The sequence below is a fragment of the Anolis sagrei genome, chromosome 13 (assembly GCF_037176765.1).
Source record: "Anolis sagrei isolate rAnoSag1 chromosome 13, rAnoSag1.mat, whole genome shotgun sequence".
Classification (NCBI taxonomy): domain Eukaryota; kingdom Metazoa; phylum Chordata; class Lepidosauria; order Squamata; family Dactyloidae; genus Anolis; species Anolis sagrei.
Window position 1 is genome coordinate 1,506,489 of NC_090033.1, and position 23,690 is coordinate 1,530,178.

At 45.6% G+C, this 23,690-nt stretch overlaps 1 protein-coding gene across 1 annotated transcript in view; it reads left to right on the top strand.

Annotated features, from left to right (window-relative positions):
* CFAP74 (cilia and flagella associated protein 74) overlaps positions 1-18,255 on the top strand; it is a 124,811-nt gene extending 106,556 nt beyond the window's left edge. The window contains exons 31-38 of the mRNA XM_067472951.1: positions 2,119-2,238; positions 7,099-7,251; positions 9,687-9,813; positions 12,618-12,772; positions 12,951-13,086; positions 14,050-14,177; positions 16,812-16,946; positions 18,035-18,255. Of these exons, the coding sequence (XP_067329052.1) occupies positions 2,119-2,238; positions 7,099-7,251; positions 9,687-9,813; positions 12,618-12,772; positions 12,951-13,086; positions 14,050-14,177; positions 16,812-16,946; positions 18,035-18,148 (1,068 nt within the window). The 3' untranslated portion in view covers positions 18,149-18,255. The remainder of the gene's footprint in view (positions 1-2,118; positions 2,239-7,098; positions 7,252-9,686; positions 9,814-12,617; positions 12,773-12,950; positions 13,087-14,049; positions 14,178-16,811; positions 16,947-18,034) is intronic.
* Positions 18,256-23,690: the final 5,435 nt, after the last annotated feature.

Sequence of the window (23,690 nt, forward strand, 5' to 3'; positions counted from 1 at the left end):
AACTTGGTGATTGGCCACGCCCACTCTCCCCTTGCGAGAATAAGTGGCAGGTGGGTGGAGCCACCGCCTCATAGAATCAAAGAGTTGGAAGAGACCTCATGGGCCATCCAGTCCACCCCCATTCTGCCAAGAAGCAGGAATATTGCATTCAAATCACCCCTGACAAATGGCCATCCAGCCTCTGTTTCAAAGCTTCCAAAGAAGGAGCCTCCACCACACTCCTTCCGGGGCAGAGAGTTCCACTGCTGAACGGCTCTCACAGTCAGGAAGTTCTTCCTAATGTTCAGATGGAATCTCCTCTCTTGTAGTTTGAAGCCATTGTTCCGCGTCCTAATCTCCATGGAAGCAGAAAGGAAGCTTGCTCCCTCCTCTCTGTGGCTTCTTCTCACATATTTATACATGGCTCTCTCATGTCTCCTCTCAGCCTTCTCTTCTTCAGGCTAAACATGCCCAGTTCCCTAAGCCGCTCCTCATAGGGCTTGTTCTCCAGACCCTTGATCATTTTAGTCGCCCTCCTCTGGACACATTCCAGCTTGTCAATATCTCTCTTGAATTGTGGTGCCCAGAACTGGACACAATATTCCAGATGTGGTCTAACCAAAGCAGAATAGAGCATGGGTAGCATTACTTCCCTAGATCTAGACACTATGCTCCTCTTGATGCAGGCCAAAATCCCATTGGCTTTTTTTGCCGCCACATCACATTGTTGGCTCATGTTTAAATTGTTGTCCACGAGGACTCCAAGATCTTTTTCACATGTACTGCTCTCGAGCCAGGCGTCACCCAAGTAGCCTCAGTTCTTTTCATCTGCCGCTTATGCAGCAGTTATGGAACCTCTCTCCTTTTGACTGGTTTTTATATTATTATTATTATTATTATTATTATTATATTATTATTATTATTATTATTATTATTATTATTATTATTATTAAACTGTTACTGGTTTTGGTTTTCACCTGGACTACATATTGGGTGAAATTGTCTGGAATTGACCTTGCTCCAGGCTCCAGGTGCAGAAGGAGTTGGGTAACGTCCGCATATTGTTCGCAGTCCAGGCCGAAACTCCGGACCAAGCTAGCAAGGGGTCTAACGTAGATGTTGAAGAGAAGGGAGGGGGGAGAATTGCACCTTGGGGGACCCCACATAGGAGGGGGGTCTATCGGAGACTTGGTCCATATACTCCACGCATTGACTCCGGTTCCGGAGAAATGAGTCGAACCAATTGAGGACCTGACCACAAACTCCGGACATGGCAAGACGGTGGATCATTAGGTTGTTGCGGCACATACTTTACCCGAGATCATTTCGAGCACAATCAAAGCAGGAAGGAGACGGAGACAGCAATTTGATTCCAGGCAAATTTATTATCAAGTTGATAGGACGCTCAGAACAAGATCTGAAGCGTACTAGAAAGTCAGTCGGCTTACAATATTTATAGCAGAAATCCCCTGGTCTAGACATGCGTAGAACTGTCTTGACATTTACACAGATATAATCATTAACAGAGGCCTTTACGCATTGCCCTTTTTCATTCACCACGATGACGTGTTATATTAACGTACTTCTAATTGTCAACGGTGTCAAACACTGCGGTAAGGTCGAGAAGTAGCAGTAGCACGGATCCACCGTTGTCAGACTGGCGGCGGAGTTCATCCGTAATGGCAACCAAGACTGTCTCCGTCCCATGGCCAGGGCAGAAACCTGACTGGAAAGGGTCCAGGCCGGCTGTGTCATCCAGAAATTGTTGCAATTGTCCCAGTACAGCCCACTCTTATCACCTTACCTAAGAATGGCGTAGAAACAGAATTAGAAACAGGACCATATAGCCCTAAAAAACCTACAACAACCCAGTGATTCCGGCCATGGCAGCCTTCGACAATACATCAAAGCCCAGGGCATCTTGCTTGCATCTGTTCGGACACTATCCCAGAGCAATGCTAATGTTGTGCTCTTGCAGATAATAAAGCAGAGCGGAAACTGAAAGGTATTGGAGGAAGTCCTGAAATCATGTGTTTCTTGTGCATTTCTGTCATTGTCTCTAGGTAACATTTCTTTTTTTGGGAAATGGTTTCTTTGGTTACCACCAAATGTGCATTTTCCTTGAGTTGCTAATTTCAGCTACAGTATTCCCTCCTGGATCCCTTTGGACCATTCCTGTTGGCGAATCCCATCTGCATGCTAGAGGAAGGCGAATCCCGGGACCTCGTGCTCACGTTCTGCCCTGAGGAGAATAAGTCAGTGAGTAACTATATAGTAATATTCATAGAATCATAGAATCCTAGAATCAAAGAGTTGGAAGAGACCTCATGGGCCATCCAGTCCAACCCCATTCTGCCAAGAAGCAGGAATATTGCATTCAAATCACCCCCGACAAATGGCCATCCAGCCTCTGCTTAAAAGCTTCCAAAGAAGGAGCCTCCACCACACTCCGGGGCAGAGAGTTCCACTGCTGAACGGCTCTCACAGTCAGGAAGTTCTTCCTCGTGTTCAGGTGGAATCTCCTCTCTTGTAGTTTGAAGCCATTCCTCCCTTGCGTCCTAGTCTCCAAGGAAGCAGAAAACAAGCTTGCTCCCTTCTCCTCCCTGTGGCTTCCTCTCACATATTTATACATGGCTATCATATCTCCTCTCAGCCTTCTCTTCTTCAGGCTAAACATGCCCAGCTCCTTAAGCCGCTCCTCATAGGGCTTGTTCTCCAGACCCTTGATCATTTTAGTCGCCCTCCTCTGGACACATTCCAGCTTGTCAGAGTGCGACAGAAGCTTTGAAGCTTAGAAGAATGGACACTTTGAGACTTCAGGAAAAGCAAACATTTAGCTTTACTGAGTAGAGCAAATATGCTGCACACATTTGTATTTACATCCAACCAAACAGACAGGAACAAGACAAAAGGCAGACCGAAGTAAGAAGGACGAACGAAATCTTATCTCTGGATCCTCCCTACGCATTCCAGGCACACTCAGGGTCACATCTTCACAGTTCAATAGAGGCTTGACTGATTAACCCTTTCAGTGTCAATACACTCTCTGCTAATGCAATCAGGTTACATTTACAAGCATTGCACAAAATTACATTTAAACATTCACATTACACTAATCTTACATTAACAATAACAACAACAACCACAACAATATGAGGATTTAAAGATCGAACTGTAAAGACTGGCAGAAGCCAGTCAAGGTGGTCCCAGTGGTGATCAGCACACTGGGTGCAGTGCCTAAAGACCTTGGCCTGCACTTAAAAACAATCAGCACTGACAAAATTACCACCTGTCAGCTGCAAGAGAATCTGCATGCATTATTTGCCGATGCATCACACAGTCCTAGACACTTGGGAGGTGTTCGGTGTGTGATCAAATACAAAAGCCGGCATAGTGATCTTGTTTGCTGTATATCAATCTTGTCATGTATCGAATAATAATTGTTTGAGTCCACAGTGCTCTCTGGATGTAGGTGAACTACAAATCCAAAACTCAAGGTCAATGCTCACCAAACCCTTCTAGTGTTTTCTGATGGTCACGGGAGTCCTGTGTGCCAAGTTTGGTTCAATTGCATCATTGCTGGAGTTCAGAATGCTCTTTGATTGTAGGTGAACTATAAATCCCAGCAACTACAACTCCCAAATGTCAAGGTCTATTTCCCCCAAACTCCACCTGTGTTCATATTTGGGCGTATTGAGTGCTTGTGCCAAGTTTGGTCCAGATCCATAATTGTTTGAGTCCACAGTGCTCTCTGGATGTAGGTGAACTACAACTCCCAAACTCAAGGTCAATGCCCACCAAACCCTTCTAGTGTTTTCAAAAAAAAAATTCATAGTAGGACTATTCTTTGAAGATCTTGGATCAACTTTTTCACCTGTATTGTTAGAAACCTGTATTTCACCTGTATTGTTAGAAAAAGAAAAATTATTTCCCTATTTTAATCATATTTTATTTTAATATTTTAAGTACATGTTGCATTTCAAGAATCATGGAATCATACGTAGAATCATGGAAGAGACCTCCTGGGCCATCATCCAGTCCAACCCCACTCTGCCAAGAAGCAGGAAAATTGCAGTCAAAGCACCACTGACAGACGGCCACCCAGCCTCTTTAATTATAGCCTTCAAAGAAGGAGCCTCCACCACCCTCTGGAGCAGAGAGTTCCACTGCTGAACGGCTCTCACAGTCAGGAAGTTCTTCCTCATGTTCAGGTGGAATCTCCTCTCTTGTAGTTTGAAGCCATTGTTCCCTTGCGCCCTAGTCTCCAAGGAAGCAGAAAACAAGCTTGCTCCCTCCTCCTCCCTGTGGCTTCCTCTCACATATTTATACATGGCTATCATATCCCCTCTCAGCCTTCTCTTCTTCAGGCTAAACATGCCCAGCTCCTTAAGCCGCTCCTCATAGGGCTTGTTCTCCAGACCCTTGATCATTTTAGTCGCTCTCCTCTGGACACATTCCAGCTTAAGAGTCGATATCTCTCTTGAATTGTGGTGCCCAGAATTGGACACAATATTCCAGGTAAAGTGGTCTAACCAAGGCGGAATAGAGCATGGGGAGCAGGACTTCCCTGGATCTAGACACTAGGCTCCTCTTGATGATGTTCAAGTGGAATCTCCTTTCTTGTAGTTTGAAGCCATTGTTCCGCGTCCTAGTCTCCAAGGAAGCAGAAAACAAGCTTGCTCCCTCCTCCTCCCTGTTGCTTCTTCTCACATATTTATACATGGCTATCACTTCTCCTCTCAGCCTTCTCTTCTTCAGGCTAAACATGCCCAGCTCCTTAAGCCGCTCCTCATAGGGCTTGTTCTCCAGACCCTTGATCTGCTCCCTCTTCCCTATGACTTCCTCTCACATATTTATACATGGCCCTCATCATGTCTCCCCTCAGCCTTCTCTTCTTCAGGCTAAACATGCCCAGCTCCTTAAGCCGCTCCTCATAGGGCTTGTTCTCCAGACCCTTGATCTGCTCCCTCTTCCCTATGACTTCCTCTCACATATTTATACATGGCTCTCATCATATCTCTTCTCAGCCTTCTCTTCTTCAGGCTAAACATGCCCAGCTCCTTAAGCCCCTCCTCATAGGGCTTGTTCTCCAGACCCTTGATCCTTAGAGCCGCCCTCCTCTGGACACATTCCAGCATAGAGTCAACATCTCCCTTCAGTTCCAATGCCCAGAACTGGACACAGTGTGATTCCAGAAGAGTTTTACAGTTTTACAACCCTGTAGAACTGTGTGTGCCTGTCTGCCGACCGGAAGTCCAGAATAATAATAATAATAATAATAATAATAATAATAATAATAGTAATAATCTTTATTTGTACCCCGCTACCATCTCCCCAAGGGACTTGGTGTGGCTTACATGAGGCCAAACCCGCAATACATCAAACAAAACATTAATAACACAACATTAATAAAAAGTCAATAAAATACAAATCATATAAATCACATAAACAAAAAACAACAATCAATAGTGACATATAAACAATTTAAAAAATGGCTGGGCCAAATGTAATAGATTAAAATTGAAAATATGCTGACGTGAACAGGTAAAATATAATTGGGATAGGATTTTTCAGAGAGAAACGAGGGAACGCAGTCCATCCTAAGTTAGTATTAAAGTGTATGATGAGGGCATATTGCTGAGAATTCTCCTTATTCTGGGAAGGCACACTGGAACGACCACGTTTTCCAGCTCCTCCTAAAGACTACCAGAGTTGGGGCATGTCTAATGTCCCTGGGAAATGAGTTCCAGAGTCGGGGTGTCACCACCGAGAAGGCCCTCTCTCTTGTCCCCACCAATCGTGTTTGCGATGGAGGTGGGAGCGTGAGCAGAGCCTCTCCAGATGACCGAAGAGATCGTGTGGGTTCGTATACAGAAATGCAGTCACGTAGGTAGGCGGGCCCCAAACCGTTCAGGGCTTTGTAGGTCAGAACATGCACCTTGAATTGGGACCGGAAAATGAATGGCAACCAGTGGAGCTCCCAAAGCAGGGGCGTTGACCTCTCCCTGTAAGAAGCACCAGTTAGTAACCTAGCTGCCGCCCGTTGTACCAATTGAAATTTCTGGGCTGTTTTCAAGGGCAGCCCCACGTAGAGCGCATTACAGTAGTCCAATCTGGAGGTGACTAAGGCATGGACCACCCTGGCCAGATTCCGGCCTGTTTTCAAGGGCAGCCCCACGTAGAGCGCATTACAGTAGTCCAATCTGGAGGTGACTAAGGCATGGACCACCCTGGCCAGATTCCGGCCTGTTTTCAAGGGCAGCCCCACGTAGAGCGCATTACAGTAGTCCAATCTGGAGGTGACTAAGGCATGGACCACCCTGGCCAGATCCGCCTTCTGCTTCCTTGGAGACTAGGACGCGGAACAATGGCTTCAAACTACAAGAGAGGAGATTCCATCTGAACATTAGGAAGAACTTCCTGACTGTGAGAGCCGTTCAGCAGTGGAACTCTCTGCCCCAGAGTGTGGTGGAGGCTCCTTCTTTGGAAGCTTTTAAACAGAGGCTGGATGGCCATCTGTCAGGGGTGATTTGAATGCAATATTCCTGCTTCTTGGCAGAATGGGGTTGGATTGGATGGCCCAGGAGGTCTCTTCCAACTCTTTGATTCTATGATTCTATGATTCTATGAGGTACAGTCGCAGTTGGCGCACGAGTCTTAATTGTGCGAAGGCCCTCCCGGCCACCGCCGACGCCTGAGCCTCAAGCGTAAGTGATGAGTCCAGGAGGACTCCCAAACTGCGGACCTGTGACTTCAGGGGGAGTGTAACCCCGTCCAGCACAGGTTGCCACCCTATACCCCGGTCAGGTTTACGATCGACCAGGAGGACCTCTGTCTTGTCGGGATTGATCTTCAGCTTGTTCAACCTCATCCAGATCGACACAGCGGCCAGGCACTCATCCAGCACCCAAGGGGCTTCCTTGGAGTTGGGTGGAAAAGAGTAATAGAGCTACGTGTCATCTGCATAGAGATGACTTCTCCCAGCGGTTTCATGTAGATGTTGAAAAGCATGGAGCCAGCCTGGCTTTATTCATCCCCATACATTTCCCACGAAGCCTGGGACCATTGGGTTCTCTCCTTGTGTGGATTCTTAACTGACCAAGAAGGTTTCTCCCACAGTTCTTTGAAACTCTGGAGCTCCGGAGCGAGAAAGCGACCCTGACTCTCACCTTGACTGGCCGAGGGGTGATCATCTCCATTGCGTGTTCAGTAGAGGATGTGTTTGACATGGGATACGTTGTGAGCAAAGAAACTGCCACTAACACCTTCAAGGTAAACCATCACCCAAAATCAGGGGCCTTAAATAGAGATGGGTATTAAATAAATATATATATATATATTATTATTATTATTATTATTATTATTATTAGCCGTCCCCTGCCAGGTGTTGCTGTGGCCCATATGGGGGTTCTGTGTGGGAGGTTTGGCCCAATTCTATAGTTGGTGGTGTAGAATGCTCTGTGATTGTAGGTGAACTATAAATCCCAGCAACTACAACTCCCAAATGTCAAGATTCTATTTTCCCCAAACTCCACCAGTGTTCACATTTGGGCATTTTGAGTATTTGTGTAGAGTTTGGTCCAGATCCATCATGGTTTGAGTTTGAGTCCACATTGTTTGAGATCCATCATTGTTTGAGTCCACAGTGATCTCTGGATGTAGGTGAACTACAACTCCAAAACCAAAGGACATTGCCCACCAAACCCTTCCAGTATTTTCTGTTGGTCAGGGGAGAACTGTGTGCCAAGTTTGGTTCAATTCCATCGCTGGTGGGGTTCAGAATGCTCTGTGATTGTAGGTGAACTACAAATCCCAGCAACTACATCTCCCAAATGTCAAGATCCTATTTTCCCCAAACTCCCATCAGTGTTCACATTTGGGCATATGGAGTATTCGTGTAGTTTGGTCCAGATCCATCACTGTTTGAGTCCACAGTGATCTCTGGATGTAGGTGAACTACAACTCCAAAAACAAAGGACACTGTCCACCAAACCCTTCCAGTATTTTCTGTTGGTCAGGGGAGAACTGTGTGCCAAGTTTGGCCCAATTCTATCGTTGGTGGGGTTCAGAATGCTCTGTGATTGTAGGTGAACTATAAATCCCAGCAACTACATCTCCCAAATGTCAAGATCCTATTTTCCCCAAACTCCCATCAGTGTTCACATTTGGGCATATGGAGTATTCGTGTAGTTTGGTCCAGATCCATCACTGTTTGAGTCCACAGTGATCTCTGGATGTAGGTGAACTACAACTCCAAAAACAAAGGACACTGTCCACCAAACCCTTCCAGTATTTTCTGTTGGTCAGGGGAGAACTGTGTGCCAAGTTTGGCCCAATTCTATCGTTGGTGGGGTTCAGAATGCTCTGTGATTGTAAGTGAACTACAAATCTCAGCAACTACACCTCCCAAATGTCAAGATCCTATTTTCCCCAAACTCCATCAGTGTTCACATTTGGGCATATGGAGTATTCGTGTAGAGTTTGGTCCCGATCCATCATTGTTTGAGTCCACAGTGCTCTCTGGATGTAGGTGAACTACAACTCCAAAACCAAAGGTGTATAAAAGGAAGTAGTGGTGGGAAAAAGTCAGTAGTGTCTTTCTTTGCTGCAGAGAGACATGTAATATATCCATTTCGAAGCAAAATCGGCTTGTGAGTGGTCATTTAATATTGCTATATAGATCCTTCAGTCTTACAACTGCCCACCAAACCCTTCCAGTATTTTCTGTTGGTCATGGGGTCCCTTTGAAATCTTTGATACTGCATCTGTCATATACATATATGTGTATGTGTGAATGGCTGGATGGCCCTTTGTCAGGAGGGCTTTGTTTTGTTGCCCTGGTGAAGCATTTCTCAACGTGGGAAGTCAATACACCAAGGGGAGGGGGTCACCAGGGGGGTGTCGGAAGGGTTACCAAAGACCACCAGGAAACACAGTATTTCCTGTTGGTCATGGGGGTTTTGTGTGGGATGTTTGGCCCAATTCCATCGTTGGTGAGGTTTGGAATGCTCCTTGATTGTAGGTGAACTATAAATCCCAGTAACTACAACTCCCAAATGTCAAGGTCTATTTCCCCCAAACTCCATCTGTGTTTATATTTGGGCATATTGAATATTCATGCCAAATTTGGTCCAGATCCATCATTGCTTGAGTCCACAGTGCTCTCTGGATATAGGTGAACTACAACTCCCAAACTCAAGGTCAATGCCCTCCAAACCTTTCCAGTATTTTCTGTTGGTCATGGGAGAACTGTGTGCCAAGTTTGGTTCAATTCCATCGTTGGTGAGGTTAAGAATGCTCTTTGATTGCAGGTGAACTATAAATCCCAGCAACTACAACTCCCAAATGACAAAATCATTTTTTTTTGAGTGAAGGACATACATTGGGTTGTTAGGTGTCTTGTGTCCAAACTTGGTGTCCATTCGTCCAGTGGTTTTTGAGTTCTGTTAATCCCACAAACGAACATTATATTTTTATTTATATAGATTATTATGTGTATAGATAGATAGATGATGATGATGATGATGATTGTTATTATTATTCACACAGCAACCTTTTGAACGAGCTATTTTAGTGTTTTGTATACTTTTTAGTTTTGAATTTTACTGTATTCATTTTACGATCCGTCTGGGGATGGGAGGTTAAGAAAGGCATTGAGAGTGACATAACATCTGATTTTCCTGCTGGGTGACGGGTCTCTCTTGCAGATCGAGAACACGTCAACACTGCCCCTGAAATACAATATCGTCCTGGAGTCTCTCTCCCCAAACAGAGACGAGGATCTTCAGGAGCTTCCCCCTTTCCTCATATCTCAGGGCAAAACAAACCTAGTTGGTAAATAATGTCTATTATTATTATTATTATTATTATTATTATTATTATTTATTTACTTTATTTATTTATTTACTTTGCTTCTATACGGCTGTATCTCAAGCCCGAAGGCGACTCACAGCGGTTCACAAACAGTAAAAACAGTAGAAACAGCAGTGGTTCCATACAACATATAACAATTGACTTAACACATTATCCATAAATTACCAATAAGCAATTACAATGCACAATTATTACAAAAAAACAACAACCGTACCCAATCTTCTCCTCATCCAAGCGTAGTCCAGGTTCGTCGTCCATTGTTCCATTCCTATGTTCCATTACCAGATTGCACTAAATTACTCAAACGCCTGCACAAACATCCAGGTCTTCACCTTTTTGCGGAATACCATTAGAGATGGTGCTAATGTCCGTAGGAAGGGCGTTCCACAGCCGAGGAGCCACCACCGAGAAGGCCCACTCTCTCGTCCCCGCCAGCCGAGCTTGAGAAGCAGGCGGGATCGAGAGCAGGGCCTCCCCGGAAGATCTCAAAGTCCTGGTGGGTTCATAGGCAGAGATGCGGTCGGATAGGTAGCTTGGGCCGGAACCGTTTAGGGCTTTAAAGGCCAACGCCAGCACTTTGAATTCAGCCCGGTAGCAGATCGGTAGCCAGTGGAGTTGGCGCAACAGGGGGGTTGTATGCTCCCTGCGCTCCGCTCCTGTTAAAATCATGGCTGCCGAGCGTTGGACTAGTTGGAGCTTCCGAGCTGTCTTCAAAGGCAACCCCACGTAGAGAGCGTTGCAGTAGTCTAAACGGGATGTAACCAGAGCGTGGACTACCGTGGCCAAGTCATTATTATTATTATTATCTAGTTGTCCCCTGCCAGGCGTTGCTGTGTCCCAGTCTGGTGATCTGGAAAATAAAGTAATGAGAAAGTGTTGGTTTCTAATATATATAATTTCTTTCTGCTTGTGTGTAAATGATATATCTTACTGTTTTGTTGACAGTGTTGATGTGTAGATTGTCTGGTTTGCCTACTCTGGAACATTCAACATATAATTGTCCATCTTTAGGGGTCCCTTTCAAATCTAGGATACTATATCTGTATGTATGAATCATATATATCTATATCTATGGCTGGATGGCTCTTTGAAGGAGGGCTTTGATTTTCTTGCCCTGGTGAATGGAGTTGGACTGGATGGCCTTAAGGATTTTCTCTTGGTCATGGGGGTTCTGTGTGGGAAGTTTGCCCCAAATCAGTCGATGATGGGGTTCAGCATGCTCTTTGATTGTAGGTGAACTATAAGTCCCTGTAACTACAACTCCCAAATGTCAAGGTCTATTTCCCCCAAACACCATCTATGATCATATTTGGGCGTATTGAGTGCTTGTGCCAAGTTTGGTCCTGATCCATCATTGTTTGAGTCCACAGTGCTTTCTGGAAGTAGGTGAACTACAACTCCCAAACTCAAGGTCAATGCCCACCAAACCCTTCCAGTATTTTCTGTTGGTCATGGAAGTCCTGTATGCCATGTTTGGTTGAATTCCATCATTGGTGGAGTTCAGAATGCTCTTTGATTGTAGGTGAACTATACATTGCAGTAACTACAACTCCCAAATTTTGAGGTCTATTTTCCCCAAACTCCATTTGTGTTCATATTTTGGGCATATGGAATATTCATGCCAAGCTTGGTCCAGATCCATCATTGTTTGAGTCCACAGTGCTCTCTGGATGGAGGTGAACTACAACACCCAAACTCAAGGTCAATGCCCACCAACTCTTCTAGTGTTTTCTGTTGGTCGTGGGAGTTTTGTGTGCCATGTTTGGTTCAATTCCATCATTGGTGGAGTTCAGAAGGCTCTTTGATTGTAGGTGTACTATAAATCCCAGCAACTACACCTCCAAAATGACAAAATCAATTTGTTTGAGTCATGGTCACTCCTTGGGTTAGTAGGTGTCTTGTGTCCAAATTTGGTGGCAATTTGTCTAGTGGTTTTTGAGTTCTGTTCATCCCACAAACAAACATGACATTTTTATTTATATAGACTAGCCATCCCCTGCCATGCTTTGCTGTGGCCCAGTCTGTGTATATGTGCTTTGTGTGTGTATGTGTGTGTATATATGTGTGTGCATATATTTGCGTATATATATATGTGATTTCGCACATGTTATAATGTATTTGGGGGTGGGGTGTCCCTTCTGTTGTGTTTTTCGGTGTTTTATGAGTGATGGTCACTTGTTGGCCTGAGAGGTGTCTTGTATCCAAATTTGGTGTCAATTCGCCCAGTGGTTTTGGAGTTATGTTCATCCCACAAACAAACATGACATTTTTATATTATACTAGCCGTCCCCTGCCACACGTTGCTGTGGCCCAGTCCGTGTCTATGTGTTTTGTGTGTGTATTTCAGTGTTTTTATGAGTGATGTTCACATTTTTATTTATATAGATGGTGTTGCAAAATGCCTCCCTTGCTTGTTTAGTGGTACCTAATTTCTCAAGCTATTTTTGAACTACTTAGGTAAACAGTAAGCTGGGCTGGCAGTTGGGAGCTCATGCCTACCCAGGGCTTCGAATTGGCAACCTTTTGGTTGGTAGATCTGATCATTGTATTGTCAAAGGCTTTCATGGCTGGAATTCCATTTTGATTTAGATAGATATCTGTGGTCATGATGAATCGACAGTTTGGAGACCTTCCTTCCTTCCATCTTTCTTTCTTTCTTTCTTTCTTTCTTTCTTTCTTTCTTTCTTTCTTTCTTTCTTTCTTTGTGGCCTTTCTGCCTCTCGCACTCCTCCCACCAGGTATATCTGTCCCCCTTCCTTTGCCAGGGACCCAAAACTACAGCGGCTTGAGCGTGTTCACCGTCTCTCCTGTGGAAGGTATCATTGGCGTGGGGAAGTTCCAGGAGTTCACGGTCACCTTCAGCCCTGACCACGAGAGCCTGTATTACTCCGACTGTGTCCAAGTCCTGCTCTTTGACAAGGTGAGCACCTGGACGCTTTCAAACCTGTGGGGAGCATGCCACGCTTGCCTAGGGTGCCTTGAGTATTGATGTGCATGTCAACTTATAGCAAGGCCCAAGAATTCCACCCAGGTTTCCTTAGGTGAGGAATGCCATTGCGAGGGGTCAGGGTAAAAGGGGGCTGCTTTGACTCTTCCAGGAAGTCATCCGTGTGATCCAGCTGAAAGGCGCAGCCAGGAACCATATGATGTTTGTGGAAGGAGGAGAACCATTGGATGTGCCCATCGAGTCACTGACGGTGACAACATCTGTTGCTGAAGAAACTGCCAAAGCAGGTCATCGTGCACAGTCTTCCTCCTTCCTTCCCTCCTTTCTTTTTCCTTCCTTCCTTCCTTTCCTCCCTCCCTCTCTCCTCTTCTCCTTTCTTTATTCCTTCTTCCTCCCCCCTTTCTTTTTTCTTTCTCCCTTCCCTTCCTCCCTTTCTTCCCCTTCCTTCCCTCCTTTCTTTTTCCTTTATTGCTTCCTTTCTTACTTCATTCCTTCCCTTCCTCCTTTCTTTTTCCTTCCTTCCTTCCTTCCTTCCCTCCCTCCCTCTTTCCTTCCCTTCCTTCTGTCCCTCCTTTATTCTTTCTTCCTTCTTTCCCTCACTCCTTCCTTCCCTCCCTTCTTTTTCCTCTCTCCCTCCTTTCTTTTTCCTTCTTTCTTTCCTTCTTTCTTTCTTTCCTTCCTTCCCTCCCTCCCTCTTTTCTTTATTCTTTTTTCTTCCTTCCCTCCCTCCCTCCCTCCCTTTTTTCCTTCCTTCCTTCCTTCCTTCCTTCCTTCCTTCCTTCCTTCCTTCCTTCCTTCCCTCCTTCCCTCCCTCCCTCCCTCCCTCCCTCCCTCCCTCCCTCCCTCCTTTCTTCCTTCCTTCCTTCCTTCCTTCCTTTCGTTCTTTCTTTCTCCTTCCTTCCTTCCCTCCCTCCCTCTCTCCCTCCCTCCTTTCTTTATTATTTCTTCCTTCCTTCCTTCCTTCCTTCCTTCCCTCCCTCTCCTTTCTTTTTTTTCCCTTCCTTCCTTCCTTCCTTCCTTCCTTCCTTCCTTCCCTCCCTCCCTCCTTCCCTCCCTCCTTTCTTTCTCTTTTATTCCTTGCTTCCCTCCCTCTTTTCTTTATTCTTTCTTCCTTCCCTCCCTTCTTCCCTTCCTTCCTTCCCTCCCTCTCTCCTTTCTTTCTCCTTTCTTCCTTACTTTCTTTCCTTCCTCCCTCCCTCCCTCCTTTTCTTTCTCCCTTACCACCCACCCATCTGTGTTCTTCCTCACAGAAAGCGACAAAGCCACCAATTCCATCCTGGTCAGCCTGGAGTCCGTCCAGTCCGAGACCTTTGTCATCCCGGCTGTGCGGGAGCTGAAAGTGGGAGTCATACGCACCGCCCAGTTTGCGTCCAAGAAGGTACCCTCACCCAAAGAGAGGTTTCTAAACCACTTGCAGTAGCCCTTGACTGGCTGGGAAGCCTCACATTTGTCAAGTGGAATATGTCCTGGGATCGTGACAACGGGGGAGAAGTGGTATGGGGGCCGCAGTAGGAAGAGGCACAGGCGCTTTCCAGCTCTTCCTACCACTAAATATGAAGCTCTCCACCTCCCGAGAGACCTGGCAGAGGACACCAGATTTAAGTGATACTGTTGAAAGAGACCTCTTGTGCCATCTAGTCCAACCCCCTGCCCTGCAGGATAAGAAAAGCTCATGGATGGAGATATTGACCACTTTTTAAGAGACCCGTGGGGTGGCCTGTGAGTGATATCTGCATTCCCTGGGACCACACAGTCCTTCCTAGATGCCCTCAGAATAACAATATATTCAGTCAGAAGATGGAAGTTTGAGTCACCTTCGGGCTGAGAAAGGCGGTAGATAAATACAATCAATCAATCAATCAATCAATCAATCAATAAGTTGCTGCTCCAGGAGCAGGGATCCAGAAATGTGCTCCCACCCCTCAAGTTTCTGTATGTGGGAAAGAAGCCCTGCAGAACCTAAAGGGGTGCAATTCACCATCTAGTTTGCTCGCATAGGCCATCTGTTGGGAATGCTTTGATTGGGCTTTTCCTGCATGGCAGGGGATTGTACTGGACGGTCTTGTCAAAAATATTAAATATTAGCTAGGTATTATTAATTACAAAAATGTGAGTCAAGCACTGAAAGGGTTAAATGGAGACAATGGCTCAGCAAAAGCTGTAGTTCAATATAAGCAGGTGTGCCTGTCGCTTAGTCGCCCTGTCTGTGAGAGATCTCTGTGTGAGAAAGGCCTCAGTCTGAGAGAGCCCTCAGTGTGAGAAGATCTCATTGGGAGAAAGGTCTCAGTCTGAGAGAGCCCTCAGTGTGAGAAGATCTCATTGGGAGAAAGGCCTCAGTGTGAGGTCGGCCTCACTGTGAGAAGATCTCATTGTGAGAAAGGCCTCAGTGTGAGGTCGGCCTCAGTGTGAGAAGATCTCATTGTGAGAAAGGCCTCGGTGTGAGGTCGGCCTCACTGTGAGAAGATCTCATTGGGAGAAAGGCCTCGGTGTGAGGTCGGCCTCACTGTGAGAAGATCTCATTGGGAGAAAGGCCTCGGTGTAAGGTCGGCCTCAGTGTGAGAAGACCTCAGTGAGAGAAAGGCCTCAGTGTTAGTAGGCCTCAGTATGAGTAGGCATGGTGCGAGACCTCATTGAGAGAAAGGCCTCAGTGTTAGTAGGCCTCAGTATGAGTAGGCCTGATGTGAGAAGACCTCATTGAGAGAAAGGCCTCAGTAGGCCTCAGTATGAGTAGGCCTGGTGTGAGAAGACCTCATTGAGAGAAAGGCCTCAGTAGGCCTCAGTATGAGTAGGCCTGGTGTGAGAAGACCTCATTGAGAGAAAGGCCTCAGTGTTAGTAGGCCTCAGTATGAGTAGGCCTGGTGTGAGAAGACCTCATTGAGAGAAAGGCCTCAGTGTTAGTAGGCCTCAGTATGAGTAGGCCTGGTGTGAGAAGACCTCATTGAGAGAAAGGCCTCAGAGTTAGTAGGCCTCAGTATGAGTAGGCCTGGTGTGAGAAGACCTCATTGAGAGAAAGGCCTCAGTAGGCCTCAGTATGAGTAGGCCTGGTGTGAGAAGACCTCATTGAGAGAAAGGCCTCAGTAGGCCTCAGTATGAGTAGGCCTGGTGTGAGAAGACCTCATTGAGAGAAAGGCCTCAGTGTTAGTAGGCCTCAGTATGAGTAGGCCTGGTGTGAGAAGACCTCATTGAGAGAAAGGCCTCAGTGTTAGTAGGCCTCAGTATGAGTAGGCCTGGTGTGAGAAGCTTCGGTGAGAGAAGCCCTAGATTGAAGGCCATTGTGTGTGAAGCTCCCTCCAGTGTGAAGGCTGCTGTGTAAAAAGCTACTGTGTGAAGGCTCTCCTGTGTAATTTCGGTGTGAGAAGAGGCTCTGTGAGAACGAAGCTGTTGATCTGCATGAGAAGGAAGCCCAATGAGGAAGCAAAGAAGGAAGTAGAAAACACTTTATTTGTGTTATGGAAAGTTGGTGCTTGTAAATAGTGTCAAACACTGTCAAACATTTGTCCAAACCAAACTCCATGTTGATATCCCTGCTAAAGATTCGGACAGTGTTTGTCAGAGACTGGATTTCAGTTTCAGTTTTCCCGTACAGCTTCAGGTCATCCATGTACAGCAGATGGGACATTTTGTGAGATCTCTCAGACGCTTGATAACTGAGGTTGGTTTTTTGTAAGATTGTTGACAGAGGGATCATGGCAATGATGAAAAGCAGTGGGGAAAATGAGTCTCCCTGGAAAATTCCTCTTCTGATTATTATTATTATTATTATCATTAACAGGTCTTTGGGGTCTCTTCCAACCCTATGATTCTATGATTCGGACTCAGCAATAGCCATGAATTAAGGCTGAAACCAGATTCAAATAGCCTAGTCCAAGAAAATCTGGAATTGTGCTGCCATCTAATTTCAAAAAGGACGATTAAAACTGGACGAATGTTCTTTGGGTTGGAGGATCTAACGAAGTTCTTCCTCTTATAGGGGGTGCGGGATATCCTGTAATTCCCTTTCCGTTTTCTCCAGAATGTCGAATTCAGTTGGGAAAGCTTGCAAATCCTCCAGCTGAAAGGCTTCACGGTGGACCCAGTGAAAGGAACGGTGGAGCGCGGACAAACCAAAGCGATCAGTGTCTCGTGGGTGCCCCCTGCTGGCTCCGACGTAGGTTGCCGGGTTGATTTCATGGCTGTGGTGTGTCACACTACCACAATTTGAAGGATGTGTTTGGAGGGGAGGCACCTTGTATGGTTAGAGAAGCCTTTTCTCTCTAAGGATGAAGGAGGAAGGGTCATCTCTAGGTGAAGGGGACAAGTGCTTTGCCTGGCGTTGGTCCCGGTCTGAGCTCATGCAACAACATTCCAAAGCTGTCGGTGAAGGATTTGGGGAGATTTAAGGTTTTTTACCTTAACAATTGTAAAATAAAATATGTAATCTATATAAATACAAATGTCATGTTCGTTTCTGGGATTAACATAACTCAAAAACCACTGGGCAAAATGATACCAAATTTGGATGCAAGACAGCTATCAGGCCAACAAATGACCATCACGCAAAAAAATGATTTTGTTATTTGGGAGTTGCCCTGGTGAAGGGAGTTGGACTGGATGGCCTTAAGTATTTCCTGTTGGTCATGGGGGTTCTGTGTGGTAAGCTTAGCCCAATTCTATTGCTGGTGGGATTCAGCATGCTCTTTGATTATAGGTGAACTATAAATCCCAGTGACTACAACTCCCAAATGTCAAGGTCTATTTCCCCCAAACTCCATCTGTGTTCATATTTGGGCATATGGAATATTTGTGCCAAGTTTGGTCCAGATCCATCATTGTTTGAGTCCACAGTGCTCTCTGGATGTAGGTGAACTACAACTCCCAAACTCAAGGTCAATGCCCACCAAACCCTTCCAATATTTTCTGTTGGTCATGGGAGAACTGTGTGCCAAGTGTGATTCAATCCTATCATTGGTTGAGTTCAGAATGCTCTTTGATTGTAGGCGAACTATAAATCCCAGCAACTACAACTCCCAAATGACAAAAGCAATGTTTTTTGAGTGATGGTCACTCGTTGGCCTGATAGGTGTCTTGTGACCAAATTTGGTGTCAATTCCCCCAGTGGTTTTTGAGTTCTGTCAATCCCACAAACGAACATGACATTTTTATTTATATAGACAAGATCCATTTAAGAAAAAATAGAATGCCGCCTCACTGTTCTTTATGGAAATGCTGTTTAATGTCTTCTTTTTGTCCCTGCAGCCCAACCAGCCTGTGACGGGGTCGGCCATCTTGACCCTGAAAGGAGACATTAAGGAGATTTACAACGTCTACTTCATGGGCCGGATTGTGACCAAGGAGCTCCCCCCCAATTGAGCCTCCAGATGGGACTTCCCGGCTCTTTGTGACTATGTGAACTTGTCTTTTTTGTTTTTGTCAACTTTTCAAATCGACTTTTAATACACTTGAGAAGGTTTAGAGACATGAGTCTGCCTTATTCTCAGTCACTCACATTTCTGTCTGAATCAATCTATATCAATAAAAATGTCATGTCTGTTTGTGGGATTAACACAACTCCAAAACCACTGGGCGAATTGACACAAAATTTGGACACTGTACTCCTAACAGACCAACGAGTGGCCATCACTCATAACCCCCCCCCCCCCAAAAAAAAACCAGCAGAAAGGACTTAGAAACCCCCAACAGCTAAATGACAATACAGAAAAAAGGGAAGGAAAGGGAGAAAGAAAAAAGGAAAGAAAGAAAGAAAGAAAGAAAGAAAGAAAGAGAAAGGAAGGAAGGAAGGAAGGAAGGAAGGAAGGAAGGAAGGAAGGAAGGAAGGAAGGAAGAGGGGGAGGGAGGGAGGGAGGGAAAGAAAGACAGAAAGAGAGAAAGAAGCATAGGAGTGAAGAGCAAAGGAAGGATTATTATTATTATTATTATGGCTGGATGGCCATCTGTCAGGGGTGATTTGATTGTGCTTTTCTACATGGCAGGGGGTTGGACGAGATGGCCCATGTGATCTCTTCCAACTCTATTATTGTTGTTGTTGTTGTTGTTGTTGTTATTATTATTATTATTATTATTATTATTATTATTATGGCTGGATGGCCATTTGTCAGGGGTGCTTTGATGGTGCTTTTCCTGCATGGCAGGGAACTGGACTAGATGGCCCATGTGGCCTCTTCCAACTCTTTTATCATTATTATTATTATGGTGGATGGCCATCCGTCGGGGGAGCTTTGATGGTGCTTTTCCTGCATGGCAGGGAGCTGGACTAGATGACCCATGTGGTCTCTTCCAATTCTATGATGATGATTATGATGATGATGATGATTATGATTATTATTATTATTATGGCTGGATGGCCATCTGTCAGGGGTGCTTTGATTGTGTTTCTCCTGCATGGCAGAGGGTTGGACTAGATGGCCCATGTGGTCTCTTCCAACTCTATTATTATTATTATTATTATTATTATTATTATTATTATTATTATGGCTGCATGGCCATCTGTCAGGAGTGCTTTGATTGTGCTTTTCCTCCATGGCAGGGACCTGGACTAGATGGCGCATGTGATCTCTTCCAACTCTATAATTATTATTATTATTATTATTATTATTATGGCTGGATGGCCATTTGCCAGGGGTGCTTTGATTGTGCTTTTCCTGCATGGCAGAGGGTTGGACTAGATGGCCCATGTGGTCTCTTCCAACTCTATTATCATTATTATTATTATTGTTGTTGTTATTATGGCTGGATGGCCATTTGCCAGGGGTGCTTTGATTGTGCTTTTCCTCCATGGCAGGGAGTTGGACTAGATGACCCATATGATCTCTTCCAACTCTATTATCATTATTATTATTATTATTATTATTATTATTATTATGGCTGGATGGCCATCTGTCAGGGGTGCTTTGATGGTGCTTTTCCTCCATGGCAGGGAGTTGGACTAGATGACCCATGTGTCTTTTCCTACTCTATTATTATTATTATTATTATTATTATTATTATTATTATTATGGCTGGATGGCCATCTGTCAGGGTTGCTTTGATTGTGTTTTTCCTGCCTGGCAGGGAGCAGGACTAGATGGCCGATGTGCTCTCTTCCAACTCTCTTATTCTTCCACATGTAACCTTGGAGTGGTTCCCCAGCCCTATGCGAACTTCTGTGTTGTATTTACTATCCGCAGTGGTCAGGGGAATCCGATGAATGGGTCCGCTGAGTTGGAGATGGAATCACCACACTTGTGCTCACTTCCTTGAGCCAACCCATGGAGAGATGTCATGGGATTTCACAGAGGAACCAGTTAGGCCAGGGCTCTGCTCTCTGACGTACCCGTGTGCTTTGTTCTCCCTCCCACAGCTGCCCAAATCCAGTTGGCGCTCGCTCATTGTGAAAAGGCCAAAAGGTGGTCAAGACCAATCCGGCTGTAGACTTTAGGAAAGCCATAAAGTCCTCTCTTATCTACAAGGGATTGCAGCAGGGAAAAGGCCCCTGGTGTCATCACTCGCTCTCTAGAGTTGGACAGTTTCCTTTAAAAACAATCTCAAAACACACTCTGGTTACATCCCAAATAGACTACTGCAATGCACTCTACGTGGGGCTGCCTTTGAAGACTGCCCGGAAGCTTCAACTAGTCCAATGGTCGGCAGCCAGGTTGCTCACCATCTGGAGAGGCCCTGCTCTCAATCCCACTGCCATCACAAATGCGATTGGTGGGGACGAGAGACAGAGCCTTCTCAGTGGTGCCCCCCTCCCCCCCCCCCGGTCTGTGGAACACTCTCCCCAGAGACATCAGACTGACCACCTCCCTCCTGTCCTTTAGAAGGAAACTTAAGACTTGGCTATGGGACCAAGCGTTGGACCAGTGAATGGCAGCAAGTGAAAGAAGACTCGTGACAATGAATTGACCCGGACTTCTAATTTTTAATACTTACTTACTTAGGCGATACCTCATTGTCCGAGTAGGATTGTCTTCCAAAATTGGTGTCCTGGCGGTGGGTCTGTAGGTGACTGTGGAGCCCAATTCTTGACCTGCATCTTATCCTGCAGTGAGGGCATTGGTTTCCAGGTGGAAGGCGCTCCCGGTTGGCTTGACGCACTTTCCTCTTGGCACATTTCTCTCTTTCGCCCTCCATTCATTCCTCTTCAAATTCCGCAGGACTGCTGGTCACAGCTGACCTCCCACTGGAGTGCTCAAGGGCCAGGGCTTTCCAGTTCTCAGTGTCTATGCCAGAGTTTCTAAGGTTGGCTTTGAGCCTGTCTTTCAATCTCTTTTCCTGCCCACCAACATCCCGTTTTCCATTCTTGAGTTCGGAGTAGAGCAACTGCTTTGGGAGACAGTGGTCGGACATACGGACAACGTAGCTGGTCTAGCGGAGTTGATGGCGGAGGACCATCGCTTCAGTGCTGGTGGTCTTTGCTCTTTTCCAGCACGCTGACATTTGTCCACTTGTCTTCCCAAGAGATTTGCAGGATTTTCCGGAGGCAGCACTGATGGAATCGTTCCAGGAGTTGCATGTGACGTCTGTAGACAATCCACGTTTCACAGTAGCAAAATTACAGTTATGAAGTAGCAATGAAATAATATTATGGTTGGGGGTCACCACAACATGAGGAATTGTATCAAGGGGCCACAGCATTAGGAAGGTTGAGAACCACTCCCTCCGTTCTCAAACCTAATCTGGCTTCTCGGGAAAACTCCCTTTTGGCCGAAGGCCGTTTCATGAGGGAACTGAAATTTTCACTTTCTGTTGCCTGGGAACGAGCACCGGAATCCCAAACAACCGCTTCCTTGACCTGCAATTCTCTCTGATCACTAGCAGACCCTTCACTTTGAATCCCATCCACTCCCTCATCCTCTGAAACATCATCTGAACTACCACTTGCTGAGCCGCAATAATGAGGAAGATAGCGGGCGACTAGGGGAAGTACTAAAAGTCTGATGAGAGGAGAATGAATGAAAATGAATGAGGGAGGACGGGAAGGTACGATCAGTTCCCGATTCCTCTCTTTACTTAACAATGCCATAGGTGGAGGCGAAACGTCAGGAGAGAATGCTTCTGGGACATGGACATACAGCCCGGAAAACACACAACAACCCAATGCCTCTCCATACTGCCATTTGATAAGTGAATCATGATGGCCAGTCTGCAATCATAGGATGCTTTCTTGAAAAGCAAAGTAAATAACCTTGTACAGGTTGAGGGCTGGATTCCCTTTCAGAGCAAGTTCTCAGGGGCCACATTCCAGGAGAAGAGGAGGCCAAAGGGGAGGACCACAAATACCAGGAGCAAAGTTTAACTCGAAGTGGTTACTGCCAGTAACTGTGCCTCCGGATAGGTATTTTGAGAATAATTTGAGAAATTGCCAAGGGGACGCTGAGGCTTCAGGAACAGAGACGTGTTTTTGGACTCCGCGCAGGGTTTCCAATTCAGGACCACTCCAAGAAAAAGGCAGGGAACGAAATCAACCTCTGTCCATGGCATTCATTGACCTTGCAAAGGCATTTGACACTGTGAATCCCAGCACTCACTCTCTGGACCATCCTCCAAAAAATCAGCAGACTGAAAGCCAAAACCAAGGTTACAACAACATCTGTTATAGAACTCCAGTATGCTGATGACAACATCATCTGTGCACATTCAGAAGAAGACCTACAAGACCACGAGAAGCTTGGCCTGTCATTGAACATTGAGAAAATCAAAGTGCTCTTCCAGCAGTCACCAGCAAATCCCTCAGCAGACTGAAAGCCAAAACCAAGATTACAACAATCTCTGTTATAGAACTCCAATATGCTGATGACAGCATCATCTGTGCACATTCAGAAGAAGACCTACAACCACTCTAAACACCTTATACGCGAATCCCTCAGCAGACTGAAAGCCAAAACCAAGATTACAACAATCTCTGTTATAGAACTCCAATATGCTGATGACAGCATCATCTGTGCACATTCAGAAGAAGACCTACAAGCCACTCTAAACACCTTATACGCAGAAGCATACGAGAAGCACAGCCTATCATTGAACATCGAGAAAACCAAAGTGTTCCTCCAGCAGTCACCAGGCAATCCCTCAGCAGACTGAAAGCCAAAACCAAGGTTACAACAATATCTGTTATAGAACTCCAATATGCTGATGACAGCATCATCTGTGCCCATTCAGAAGAAGACCTACAACCACTCTAAACACCTTATACGCATACGAGAAGTGCAGCCTGTCATTGAACATCAAGAAAACCAAAGTGCTCATCCAGCAGTCACCAGCGAATCCCTCAGCAGACTGAAAGCCAAAACCAAGATTACAACAATCTCTGTTATGGAACTCCAATATGCTGATGACAGCATCATCTGTGCACATTCAGAAGAAGACCTACAAGCCACTCTAAACACCTTATACGCAGAAGCATACGAGAAGTGCAGCCTGTCATTGAACATCGAGAAAACCAAAGTGTTCTTCCAGCAGTCACCAGGCAATCCCTCAGCAGACTGAAAGCCAAAACCAAGGTTACAACAATATCTGTTATAGAACTCCAATATGCTGATGACAACGTCTGTGCGTATTCAGAAGAAGACCTACAAGCCACTCTAAACACCTTATACGCAGAAGCATATGAGAAGCTCGGCCTGTCATTGAACATCGAGAAAACCAAAGTGCTCTTTCAGCAATCACCGGCTAATCCCTCTCCAGTGCCAGAAATACAGCTTAATGGTGTAACATTAGAAAATGTGGACCATTTCCGTTCCCTTGGCAGCCACCTCTCCACAAAAGTCAACATTGACACCGAAATACAATACTGCCTGAGCTCTGTGAGTGCAGCAGTTTTCCGAATGAAGCAGAGAGTGTTTGAGGACCAGTACAGCCATAGGAAGACCAAGATGCTTGTTTATAAAGCTATTGTCCTCCCAACCCTGCT